The sequence below is a fragment of the Myiozetetes cayanensis genome, unplaced genomic scaffold (genome assembly GCF_022539395.1).
Source record: "Myiozetetes cayanensis isolate MyiCay16 unplaced genomic scaffold, myiCay2020 scf14, whole genome shotgun sequence".
Classification (NCBI taxonomy): Eukaryota; Metazoa; Chordata; class Aves; order Passeriformes; family Tyrannidae; genus Myiozetetes; species Myiozetetes cayanensis.
This window is the reverse complement of record NW_026087048.1, coordinates 19,341,451-19,354,496: the sequence shown is the minus strand read 5'-3', so window position 1 is coordinate 19,354,496 and position 13,046 is coordinate 19,341,451. Positions and strand designations below refer to the sequence as shown.

General features: G+C 44.3%; 1 protein-coding gene across 3 annotated transcripts in view; it reads right to left on the bottom strand.

Annotated features, from left to right (window-relative positions):
- Positions 1–13,046, bottom strand: part of MAP2K5 (mitogen-activated protein kinase kinase 5) — a 255,429-nt gene that overhangs the window by 180,647 nt on the left and 61,736 nt on the right. For all 3 annotated transcript variants that reach the window (XR_007628145.1, XM_050309546.1, XM_050309548.1), the window contains one exon: positions 10,710–10,781. Coding sequence is in view for 2 of the 3 variants with exons in the window: in XM_050309546.1 (XP_050165503.1) it covers positions 10,710–10,781 (72 nt within the window). In the remaining variant the exon portion in view is untranslated. The remainder of the gene's footprint in view (positions 1–10,709; positions 10,782–13,046) is intronic.

Genomic DNA, 13,046 nt, shown 5'->3' with positions numbered 1-13,046 from the left:
GACTCTGTTTGATGCCCAAGTTCCCCAGCACTGGAAATGAAACCAGTTCAGCCTCTCAACACCACTGCCCTTTGCTGATAATCATCTGCAGAGAGCAGGGATTGTGGAGCAGCACCAACTCCAGAGGCCTTCCTTAACTGGCTCAGGGTAAAATCTGGGTTACAGAGCTCAGCTTTGTGTGCCTGTTGGTGTCAGACCCAGGGTGGGATCTGCAGGGAGACCACGGCACCCACAAACAGACACCTCGTCTCTCCTCCACGTCTCCTTCTGACTGCCCATGGTACCAACGGCATTTCTTGCCCCTGCTGTTGAGTAAGTCAATGAATGCCTTCCAGAGTAGTCCCAAACCCAATATTCTTGTTTAGATTGTGTAAACAACATCCTACAGCTCATAAAAATTTCTCCAAGAGAAATTCTTTGTACTAGACAGGTTCTCCCACCAGATATCCGAACCCTGGAAACAATTTCAGCAAAATGGAAGTAGTTTAAGTTATTTTGGCTACTATTTTGGCTTCCCACTGCCAGAGGGCAGGGATAGATGGGATATTGGGAAGGAATTGTTGGCTGAGGATGGTGAGATCTTGGCACAGGCTGCCCAGAGAAGCTGTGGCTGCCCCTGGATCCCTGGAAGTGTCCAAGGCCAGGTTGGACAGGGCTTGGAGCAACCTGGGATAGTGGAAGGTGTCCCTGCCCACAGGCAGAACAAGATGATCTTGAACCTTCCAACCCAAACCATCCTGGAATTCCATGATCATCCTCATCTCAGAAAAGTCACTCGGGTCACCCTCATGGCAGGCTCTGAAAAATGCTGCTAAGAGTTAAGCAGAGACCCTAAATTCTCTGTTACACTCAGTCTTATAAACCAGGAGTTACTAAAACATGCCCTTTATCATCTTCTCTTCTTTTGGGAGGACCATCCTTATGTTCCAAGCAGCTGCCTGAGGTCCTAAAAAGCCCTGCTGCTGCAATGACCTATAAATGCCTAGAAATAAAATTATAAATGTCTAGAAATAAAACTATAAATGCCTAGAAATAAAATTATGAATGCCTAGAAATAAAACTATAAATGCCCAGCATTTTTCCATGAACAGAAGTAGAGTAAGCCCTGAGTTATCCAAGAACTCCTGGCTCAAGAACAGTAAGGGAATGTAAGAGTTATCCTACTGCAAAAGAAGAAGATGATGATGGTTGTATGCACAGAGCATCATTCTGAAAATGTCAGTAAAGCAGAAAAAACCCTCCAAGGTGACTCCAGACTCAGCATTCCCATTCCCACCCATGATCCCTCTCCCTGACCACACCACACCTTTGGGGCAGGGGCTCCAAAGGCAGCAGAATAACTGGGGAGAGAGGAGTTTCCTGCCAGATGTAAGTACAGGGAGGATAAATGAGCTTGGAAGGATCCAAAATGCACCAGCAACAAGTTTTTTTTGGGGTTGTTTAAAGGGAACAGTTTTCTCTGTGAAGCTGCTCCTGGACTGAGGAGCCAGTTCTGCATCCCCTGAACCATCCCTCGATTCGTCTCCCCAGACTTGTTTCCTCCCTGCAAGATTGTCAAGGTATTATAAATTAAGAAACTTAGCAAAGAGTCTGTAATCTTCCCCGAAATAGCCTGCAGATATGTCACTGTACTAAATGTGTTTCAGATTTAATGAAGCTTTAATGTCCTTTTTAATTTTGCCTGTTTCTGTATCACCAGGGGTCGAGCGAGGCAATCAGCACTCGAGAGGGTGGTTTGCTTTAAAACTAGGAAAAAACTCATTTGCTTATGAGTTGCACTGTATTTTCTTAATTAAATTTACTAAGGAAAATGGTTTAAGTTCAGCCAACCAGTGACCTCTGTACGTAGACTTAGATTTATAAACAGTGTCATAGTTGAAGGAAAGAAAAAAAAATCCCCCAAAACAAACAGATTAGAGCTTCACTAAAGGGATTTACAAACTCTGTCACGTGTCCAAGCAAGTCATACAAACACAGGAGGCACAAGCCCAGTGTAGGAAAGAAAAAAACATAAACTTCCAAACTAACACACTGCCCAAAACTTCTCTGCTCTGCGTTCACGTGATGAAACTCCAGGACTTGCTGGTTTTTTTAAGGTATCATCACAAAAATATAATATTTCCACTCACACCAGTTGGGTTTGGGAACTGATCAGCGTTTTATGGCGCTCTGGAGATGAGGGAATGGTTGAACTTCAAGGAGCTGGTTCCCACTTCCCTAGGGATTCCTCCCAAACGGTTGGATTTGGTGATCTTGGAGGTCTTTCCCAACCCAAATGATGCTGTGGTTTCATTCCCACTACACAAGAACAGTAAAAACCATCGTTTCCCAAAGGCCCAGGGAATTGCAAGGGCAGGATGGTGTGGAGATAGGAATGAGAATCAGATTAATCTGCAAGAAACATTCCACAATAACCCCTTCCCACCCCATTTCACTTGGGAGCAGCTACATGGAGGGGTTTTTGGGGCTCTGTGTGTGTGTTTTTAAAGGAATTCCTTTCTTAAACACAAAAGTAGCTCTTAAAATGAGAGCACTCGAAACCACTGCAGGTGCTCAGTGAGAAGGAGCCTCCCCCAGACTTGGACAGAGGGTGGATGGATGGATCATCACATTTTAACCCAGCACTTGACAAACTGAGAAATAACCCCAGATTATGAAATAACAGCGTGCTTGGATGCTGATTTATGTCAAACTATCAAATTTTGACATCAGTTAAAATTTAAAAAAAAAAAAAAATCAAAATCCCAAATGATGATGTGTTTATCCCACATAAGAAAAGGAGGAAAGCAAAAAGAACCATAAAGCCTCTGCAATGAGCTCCCACAAGCAGGGCTGGAAAACAACTGAAACCTGTTCTCAGGCACATTTAATGTGCAGAAAAGCGATCACAAAATTAAAATGACTTGTTGAAATACTGCAATTTCCCATTCTGGAACTGGAAAGGGGAAATACAGAGATCCTCCTTGCCTGCTGTACATTGTGAATAAAATTCCAACAGCTCGCTCTGTACCCTGTTTGCAAAGTGTCTGAGGGAAGGAAGTGCAAAACACATTTTTAGGATGCTCAGGCAATAAAGTTTCCCACTTAGATGATTGTGGATGTTGTGCAAGTTGTTTTTTAATTTACAGTTCCACTGGAAAGCACGGGATGCTTTTATTCTTAATTTAGACACATTCCATGTTTCTCAGCATAACTGCAAATTGAAAATAAGCACTTCCCATATCGCCAAGTGATGGAGCTGAAGGAGGGGCTTTATAGGCTGGAATGTTCTAAAATTTGTTCTTAATTACCTCGTGCACATTTTCCACAATTAAATTTCCATCCAAGGATTTTGCATTTAGATTGTGCACTGCAGTTAAACCCCCGTTTTATGGAAAAGCAGCCGCCACTTCGGAACATCCAGACACGGGAAACTTTAAAAATCAGACTTAACTACTGGATAACATAAAATTCCCTCGGTGAAATTCCATTCCAAGGCATCAATTTATACATTCCTCGATAGATGGGCTCAAAATCACCTGAAACTCTGCAGGGTATGGACCTTAATAAATTATTAAATACCTCAAAAAACTACGGGAAGATTTTTCTTCCCTTCTAATATCAATTTCCCTGTCCTCTTATTGCAGAGTTTAAAAAAAAAAAAAAAAAAAATAAAGGGGGAAAAAAAAAAAGGAATCCAAAAGGATATAACAGCAATTTACCAGCGTTTAAAGTGCTTCTGAGGTTAAACTGCCAACAAAGAGGAGCAGGAACACAAAGCATCTTGAAGTAGGGTTTCAATTAAATGTGCAGGATTTAGTAATGCAGGCCAGGAAAAAAAAGGAGAGAGGAAAAAAAAAAAAAAAAAAAAGAGTTACAAATTAATTTAATCTTCTGCCTATAGTTTGCAGCTGCACTCCGAAGTGTCTGGGGCTTAAGAACAAAGCCTTGCAAGGCCTGGGAGTGGGGAAAGCTTCAATTTTTAATGTATAAGGCCATTAGCTGATAACTTGTGGAATCTGCGACCCCTGCGGAGGGGCAGGAGCCGGGAAAGGGAGACTGATGAAGTGACATTTGCTGGTGGTGGCGAGGACCACGAGGAGGAAGGTTATTACTGACACCACCAGGCCCACCAGAAATATGCCCTAATAACCTTTGGGACATTCCTTGGCTGGAGCAGATGAGTTGGAGATCTCTCTCTCTCTTTTTTCTCTCTCTCTGCAAAAAATATATTAAAAATCAAAGCCTAATTCGCCTTAATTAAAGATAATTAGTTTCACTTTGCCTTCTTTTAAATATGAGCTATAGCAAATGCACTGCAAACTAAAGGCTGCAGACAATCATGATTAAATTGCACACTTCTGCCTGGCCACAAATCCTCAATATTAGCAGGCTTTTACTGCTGCAGCTTCAAAGGTGAGGCTGAGAATAGCAGAGCCTTTTCCAGAGGGACAAAGGTGGCACGTGGGCTTTTGAGGGCCAGCTGGGAGATTGTCAGGTGCAAAATTTCCACAAATGGGCCATAAAGGTTGATTTGATCACTTGTTTGAGAGGAGAGGCTCCCCGCTTGTTTGTTTGCTGGATTTTAAATTCAGTATTTCAAGGGAAAAAAAAAAACAGGAAATTTGGTTGTGCTGGTGGAAATGCAGCTTAACTTTAGCTGCTCTCCATCTCTGCTGGCACGAGGGTCCACCTGCCACTGCAAGGCACTTAAATGATGGGAGAAGGTGGATTTGACTGGCAACTTCCTAAATTTTTGACTTTTTAAAAGTAGAAACAGCTGTATTACACAGTGTAAGAATAGGGAACAATAATCTGCATTACACACAATCCCAGAATCCTGGAACGGTTTGGGTTGGAAGGGGCCTTTTAAAGGTCTTCTAATCCATCCTGCCATGGGCAGGGACACCTCCCACTATTCCAAGTTGCTCCAGGCTCACCCAACCTGGCCTTGGACACTTCCAGGGATCCAGGGACAGCCACAGCTTCTCTGGGCAACCTGTGCCAGGGCCTTTCCACCCTCACATAAATACAAATATATAAATATTATCTATGTAATGTACTGTGCCATCGATTAGACAATTACACAACCCTACAATCCTACCCATAATACCTGTTCCAAACCCCCCACAGCTGATGTTATCCCTCAGCTGTCCCTTCATCTGCCCAGGCACAGAACTGGATTATTTATCTGCCCGCCCGCAGCGGCCGAAGAGCAATTGCTGGGCAACATGATCCATGGAGGTCTCAACCCACACAAACTGTACCTAAACTTCCACTTTATTGCAGCTTAGTTCACGGGCTTCACCTAATATAGGGTTACATCCCAGAGCAGCAAGCGGATAAATCATCCTGGAATATTACTGTGGCTAAGTTTAGCTGGGAGTGGAGCATATGTGCTTCCGAGTCACTGAAGCAAAGGCCCATAAAATACACTAATTACTGCGAGTTCTGGTCACTGGGTGATTGATAGCGCTCTGCCAGGCAACTTCCCCACCACACAGCAATTATTAATTCATGACCCAACCCTCAGGCACTGGGCCCTTCGCTCCTCATTCCACGTTGGTGGGGTGGCTGGACATCGTTCTCCTCATCCCGCTGCTGGCTGGAGGTGGAGAGGAGGAACCAGAGCCAACGGGCACTGCTTGGACAAACCACCCCAAACAGCTCAAGGGGGAGGGGGAAAGAGAAAAATATAGGCCGAAATAATAAAAATATAGGCCAGCTTTCTGCTAAGAATGAGTTTCTGAGGTGCCTCATTCTGCACAGAACGGCTGAAACTACGGAAATATTCCTCGATACGGATTTCAGCTGTTGAGCAGATCCTGCACGTCCCAGGGCTGAGCAAAGCACCCAAGAAGCCACCAAGTCACAAACATCACACCACTACGGTCCTCAACGCCTGACAGCAACAAGGTGAGGCTCACTGCAAAAAACCCCACAAACAAACAAAAAAAGAGCTTTTTATATCCTTGCTTTTCTTAATCCTAAAGGAAACATGCCCAGTATTTGCAGTCCCACCTGTGTGATGATCCACAGTCCGAGGCAGCTCGAGGCACGACTCTGCTCTCAGCCAAACTTCAGGAAACCAAACACAAAAAGGGCCTTCTGCCATGAGCTGTTCCCACCGGCTCTTCCAGCACCAGCAGCTCCCCCTTGGCAAGGCCTTGCCCAGTTTCTCCAGCTTAAACCAGCAAAACAAAGCAGCTTAGGCCCAGCACACGAAAGGCACCGAGCTTTGGGTTTCAGATTCTCCCCTGCACCCCCTATCCCAGAATTCCTTATGCTGGAAAGGACCTCCAAGAGCATCAAGTCCAACCATTAACACAACACAGCCGGTTCCAGCACCACACCCTGTCCCCAGGCAACAACTCCACCTGTTCTTTAGGGAAGGGGGTAAAACGAGGAAAGACCAACCACAACACCCACAGGTGAGTGAAATCCTGCAGAAGACAAACTGTGCTCTGCAGAACCTCCCTCAGATCAGCTCACAATCTTGACCTTGAACCATTATCCCCTCAAAGCCGACGATACCTGATTGATCACGTATTTTAGACTCCTTAGAAACAGATCTGAAGCCTCCCCTCCTTGATCAGCTGGTACATGAGTCTTGACACCAGTTTTATGCACTTAAAACATCTTAAAGGTTGAAGTGCTTTTAGAGAACCATCTTCAAGCAGAGCTTCTTCTCCTGGAGCACCCTCTTCAAACATCTTGCTCCTCCTTGCCTTTGTTGGGCTCGATGATCCTTGTGGGTCCCTTCCAGCTCGGCACATTCTGTCATTCTGTGATTCTCCAGCCCCCTCTGTGCTCCCAACCCAAGTGGGATGAAGAGTCTGAGGCTCCACAACACTGCCAGTGGGAGCAGTGAGGGTTAACCACCCTCAGAAGACGTGCGTGCCTGAAATAATGATGTAAGGCCTGTCTGTTGGATAAATCCCGGTGTTCCTGTGTGTGGGAATGCTGAAAATCTGCCCTATGACTGCTTAAAATGTTTCTAACAACCCTTGAAAGCTCTTGCAAACATCCAGTTAACAAGAGCCCTGGTAACCAAAGACTTAATTTGGGAGTATTAAGAACTAATATTGAACTGATGTTAAAACTGATGCCCAAACTCCTTGTCCCTGAAGGAGGGAACAGAGAGAACCTCTGCAAGAAAATTTAACTTTCCAAGGAGGCTGAAACACAAGGAAGCAGCTGTTTTTCCCAGCAGAGGAGAGTGGGAAGCAGAGCCCAGGATGTGACACAAAAAGGAGGAGTAAAAAAGGCATCATCAGCCAAGCAGGTGAGCTCCATATTCTCCTGCCAAAACTCACTTAGTTTTGGGGCATAAGCAAAGTGCTCTCACTTTCTGCATTTCAATATAAAATCAATTCTGCCTGTGCATAAAATGAGCCCTGGCAAAGAATCCCAGAGTGGGTTGGGAGGGACCTTAAAGCTCATCCCATCCCACCCCTGCCACGGGCAGGGACACCTCCCACCAGCCCAGTCCAACCTTGATACTGGTATTAACCCCACCCAGGTGTATTTTACCCTGCCCTGGATGTTTTAAAGTCCACTTGTGGAGAGCAGCCACGCAAGGCAGGAGCAGAGTCAGAGTGGAGAGGAACAAGAAATATTGGGCAATTTAATTTATCCTCCTGTGCAGGACACGGCTCTTGGAGAGAGGGAATGGGCTGTGGCCACACACACACACTCAGCCTCAGCCCAGGCAGCCTGGCTGTGCTTTATGACTGAGTTATAAACCCTTGAAAAACAGCTTTTATAAATGAAAATGCTGACACAGTGTTCAGTGTAGTGACAGCAGTGGCATTGGTTTAAATTGAACTTGCTTTGTCAAGCCGAGAGCACTTAAATAAAAACATCGAAGAACCTCATGGAAACACACCAACTATTTGTGAGGAAACACTTCCAAACAGCTTTACAGAGCCTGTGTTGAGTTTCATGCACTTCCAGAAAAATCCTGAGGGAAGAAATGCACACTCAAAGAAAGGAAGCAGTGATAATGGAGATAATAATAATATTACACGTATTATCACATCATATATATGATATATATGATATATAATAATAATAAAGCTGGTAGCATTTCTTCTTCTATTTTAGTTTAATTTTTTACTTTTTTATTTATAAAGGGAAGACTGGGCACCCTCAGACACTTCTTACTTCAAGGGGAATGTGACTGTTCCCCATCTCCCAAAGCTCAGGCAGGACTCACATTTAATACTTTCCACACTCTCCTAACAAGTTTTTTGGGGGCAGTTTCCTTAACCTTCACAACAACAGCTGCACTTCCCATTACCCAAAGCTTTGCAGCCAAGAAACTCGAGGTGCTTCAAAGGCTCAGAAGAATCTTAAAGAAAATGAGAAGATTTACTGCTGATTTCGTATTCTCATACTCCAGCACGAGTCATTTGTGCTGACTTGATCCCACCAGCCATTCCTTTTGAATTCCCATGCTCCCACTGTGCTAACACCGAGTTGCAGGGTTGAGTATCACCCTCCTGAGTGGAGATGATTTGAAATCCTCCAGCAAACAGCGGCTTCCCTTTCTAACAGCTCCATCAGCCCCAGCCCGGGTGTCCCCACTCCCAATCCCCGTGTCAATACAGTGTCACTTTAATGACAGTGACCTTGTGTGGCTCTCTGAGCACCTTCTTCACCTTTGTGAAGACGTTTTTTCTGAGCCTCTGTCCTTGCTTTCATCATTTAACACATCACTCAAAGCACTTCCAGACAGCAGCGGCCGTGCCGGGAGAGGGCTCGGAGGAGCAGATGACACACCAATTAACAGGCCCAAATTGCTTTCTGGACATCTGATCCAGAAGACATTTATGGAAAGTCAGGGAGAAATACAGTTGAGAAGGTGTAAAACAGGAGAGGAAATGCAAATGCAATGGGATTTTCCTGACGTTGGCAAAATTCATCCCATGAATGGAATTAATCCCCAGCCAGGTTATCTACAAATAACCCTGAACTGAACTCCAGATGACTTGGTCCACCTGGTGGATCACTGAATTGCTGCTGCACATCAAAATACTTCTTTTATTCAGCAAAGGAACTAGGAAATGCTCACACAGAAAAGTCCTATATTTATATCCCCACAAATGAGGAAGAACACCACAATTAGTTGTTCATGTCAGACACTTTTAGACCTCCATGTAAAACAATTTTAGCCCTTTTTTGGCTAAATTAATTTACAGAGTGTGTGCCTGCGCTCTGCCTCTCTCCCAAAACCATGAGTGAGGGCTCTCCAGCATCACAAACCAGGAAAATTTGCAGTAAAACAAATGAAGAGACCTGTCTCCCCTGTGACAAGTTAAAGTGTGTCATTGCTAGAGTTGGCTCCAGTCAGAGCCTGGGAAAGATTTACAACACCTGAATGCAATGATTCAGCATTAACCACCTTCATTTTGGTTAAAAGGGGTTTGGCAAGGAATTTACTGCTGGAAAACGTAACAATAGTTAATTTTTGGGGCTACAAAAGGCGAAATCTTAAGCTTATTTAACTTCTACCTCATCTCCTGCTAAAAAAAAAAATCAATTGCACTTCACCCAAAGGTATACTCAGCTTTACCTTAATGACAATTATATTACATTATTCCAGAAGAGAAGGGAAGGGCACTCACATTTGCTGGTTAATCATAAATGCCTCTGTCAGGCTGGGCAAGAAAAATGGTGCAAGTCATCCATGGTTTGAAGGAATGTCCTTAAAGGATGAAACAAGTGCTTCAAGCAGGGGGAATTTCCCTCATGGGACTGTCCTTGAGCTGCAGAACTCTTCTGAGGGCTTGCTGCTCGAGGCTCCAGGGGGTTCCAGCTGGTTTGTGGCCACTCAAAGGCAGAACAGAGGGGCTACGTGACCTCCTGTCACCACCAGACCAGAGCCACCAGTCCCTTCTCCCAGTCCAGTTTACACCAGATCTCATTTTACTGATCACAGCACAGGTCTTTCTCCTCAAGTTACACCCTCTGCATTATCCTTCCTACAAACAATAATCTGTTTATACAAAAATTTACGTTTTAAAACACCTCAAGCTGAAAAAAACCCACCTTTTTCCTGAATCAAAACCGACCTTGCTCTGCCCAAACCTGCACCAAGTGTGGATGGCTGCACTGAGAATCCCAGACTGGTTTGGATTGGGAGGCACCTTTAAATATCGTCTCTTTCCAACCCCCCTCAAACAGCACAATTTACAGCCACATTCCCTTCGAACGGCTTCATTTTCATAGATTTTTTTTTCTCCAGCTGGAAGCTCTGCTTGTGAGAAATCTTTCTAAAAGCCCTTGTGGACACTTAAATCCAAACACTTTATTTAATCACACAGGGTAGAGGCTCAAACCCTCCTGCAAATATTTCTGCCAAGATTTTGCAAGGCCATTAACCAGCTCCGAATTCCAATCTGCAAAACGCTGCTTTAACCCGAATAATCACCCACTCTGGCCTGGCCTGTGAAGATGCAGCACAGAAATAGCACCATTTCCAGTCCCTGAGGTGCTGAGAGGATGCAGAGGCATCTCTGCATCAGGCCCTACTTCCTGCTCTTTATTTGGGAGTTTTAGTGGAGGGTTTAAGAGCTCAAAAGAACAAATCCATTCTAAATACAGCCCAAATTCAGCGAGGGTTAAGAGCACATAAATATACAAAGTACAGGCAAAGGTTCCATTAAAATATTTCAGTGTTAATGTGATTCTCAAGACATGCATGTGGCAATGAGACACTGTCATACCTCCATGAAGGAAATCCCCAGGCTCCAAACATCCGAGTGAATTCCGTACTGCTCCCCTGAAATCCGCTCGGGCTGCAAAGAGATGGAAGGAAAGCCCTTCTTGAGCCTTGCAAACAAAGAGAATGTTGCACAAAATCCAGTCCAGGGCAAGCAAATCCATTGGAAATAAAAAAAAAAAAATCACAGAGTCGTGGAATATCCTGAGTTGGAAGGGACTCACAAGGATCACAGAGTCCAAGAGGACACCCCAACCTTGTCCCTCAGAGCGTTGTCCAAACACTCCTTGGGCTCTGGGGGCTGTGCCCACTGCCCTGGGGAGCCTGTCCAGTGCCAACCACCCTCTGGGGGAAGAACCTTGTCCTGAGATCCCACCTGAGCCTGCCCTGGCACAGCTCCAGCCATTCCCTGGGGGCTGTCCCTGCTCACACAGAGCAGAGGTTGGAGCTGCCCCTCCTGTGAAAGTCGGAGGGTTCAGCTGTAGCACCAAAAACTACCAAGAAGTCACCAAAAACCTCCCCCAGCAAACCTCCCAGAGAGCAAACCCACTCCTCAGGAAAACCTGTGTCCATCCACTGCTCTGCACCTTGCCAGGTCAGCCTTGGCATTTGTGTTTGGACCTTTTCATCCACGGAAAAAAGCCAAGGAATGCAAGGTGAAGTTGAGAGAATCCCACGGTTTGTCCATCCATCCCAAAGCCCAGGCACCACAGCAAGGGAAACCCTCCTCATGTGGAGCCAAGGGGTTGGGGAACAACTACTTTTGAAACCCCTTGGTTTCAGAAGCCAAGCTTTTGAAGCCCAAAGAACCACCCAAGTCACACGTGGGCAGTGCTATTTTAGACACTTCTTAATTTTGGTTTTGACCTGCAGGAAAAAAAAACCACAAAACAAAACACCAAAGACCTCGCTCCAAACTATTAACAGCAGGTTTAATGCCTCATGAAATAGAAGGCTGTAAAATATAACTGCTGGTTTTGACTTGAGAGCTACAATTTCAGCATTTCCAAGGTCAAGTACAGCATGAAATGTGACAATAAAAGGCTCCCCGAGACTCCTCTCCCCACTGTGCTGTTAATGCACCTGCCTAACCCAGCCACCTACAAAGCACTGCCTGTATTTTTAGCCTTTAATAATCCAGAGAGCTTTTTTTAGCAAAACAAACTCCCAAATTAGTGCCAGTCCAATGTGTTTGGGGATGTTGACTCAGAGCTGCTAATCCCAGGTCAGGAGCTTTTATCGCGGCGTTGAATGTTAAGTAAAAACCACCCGTAAGGAAAACCCTCCCCCAGCTGCTAAACCCAAAAAACACCCCAGCATTCCACTGCAACAACATCCCTTTGTCCAAATCTCACTTATAAGTGACAAAAAAAATCTTATTTTTTTAAAGTTTTTAAGCAAAATTAGCCCAGGTCAACATAGCTCGGAAAGGTTTAAAATGGGCATCATAGGAATTAGATTTTTAAGCATCATTTTGTACTAAATATCCTCATAAAGATACAGTTTTGTAGCCAAAAAAATGTCCAGAGACAGATATATCTGCTTTTGGTATGGACTAAGCTGGGCCACCCACTCAATTTTTTTTAGACCTTTCCTGAGCCACCAAATCAGATTTAAAATCCACACTGGGCAATATTAAACAGTTTATAATTCCTTTGTAACAGCTCGAGTTTAAACAGCAACTTCTCTGGAGGAATGATGGATTCCCAGATGAAAAGGGCAAGCAAATCAGTGGCACATTTAAACAAAGAGTATGGAAAAGAAGAGGAAAATAGGGATAACATGCATAAAGCAAAGGGTGTGACCCAGGGAATGGTCCTATGAATACACAGCCCGAAGGATTTTCTCTTAAAAACTGGTTATTTTTTTCATCCAAGCTTTTTTTTCTAGACAAAGCAGTGACAAAATGATTTCACAGAAATTGTATTTTGGTGGGAAATTTTAATTTCTCAATCAAGAACCTTTTTTTTCCTTTTTTTTTTGCCTGGTTATTTCAAACCAAACCTCACCTTTTTTAACAAATTCACTGACAGTCTGCCAAGTAGGTGAACCAAAGCTGAGGACCTCCATCAGTTTTGGACCACCTGACTATAAATTTGATGACACCAAACGACTCAATCAGGAAGCCAAACCCCAGCAGATCAGATCAAACACATTTTAGCCTTAACTTCTCCCTTACAATTAACAGCTGAAGGCATCCCATTCATCCATAAGCAAAGAAGGCAAAAAAAAGCAATTTATTTAATGTACACCTGGGAAAGAGAACTGTAATCTTGGTTTGTACACTAAAAGCATAATACAATTTAATTCTCAGACCTGCTTAAGACCAGCCTAAAGTAAC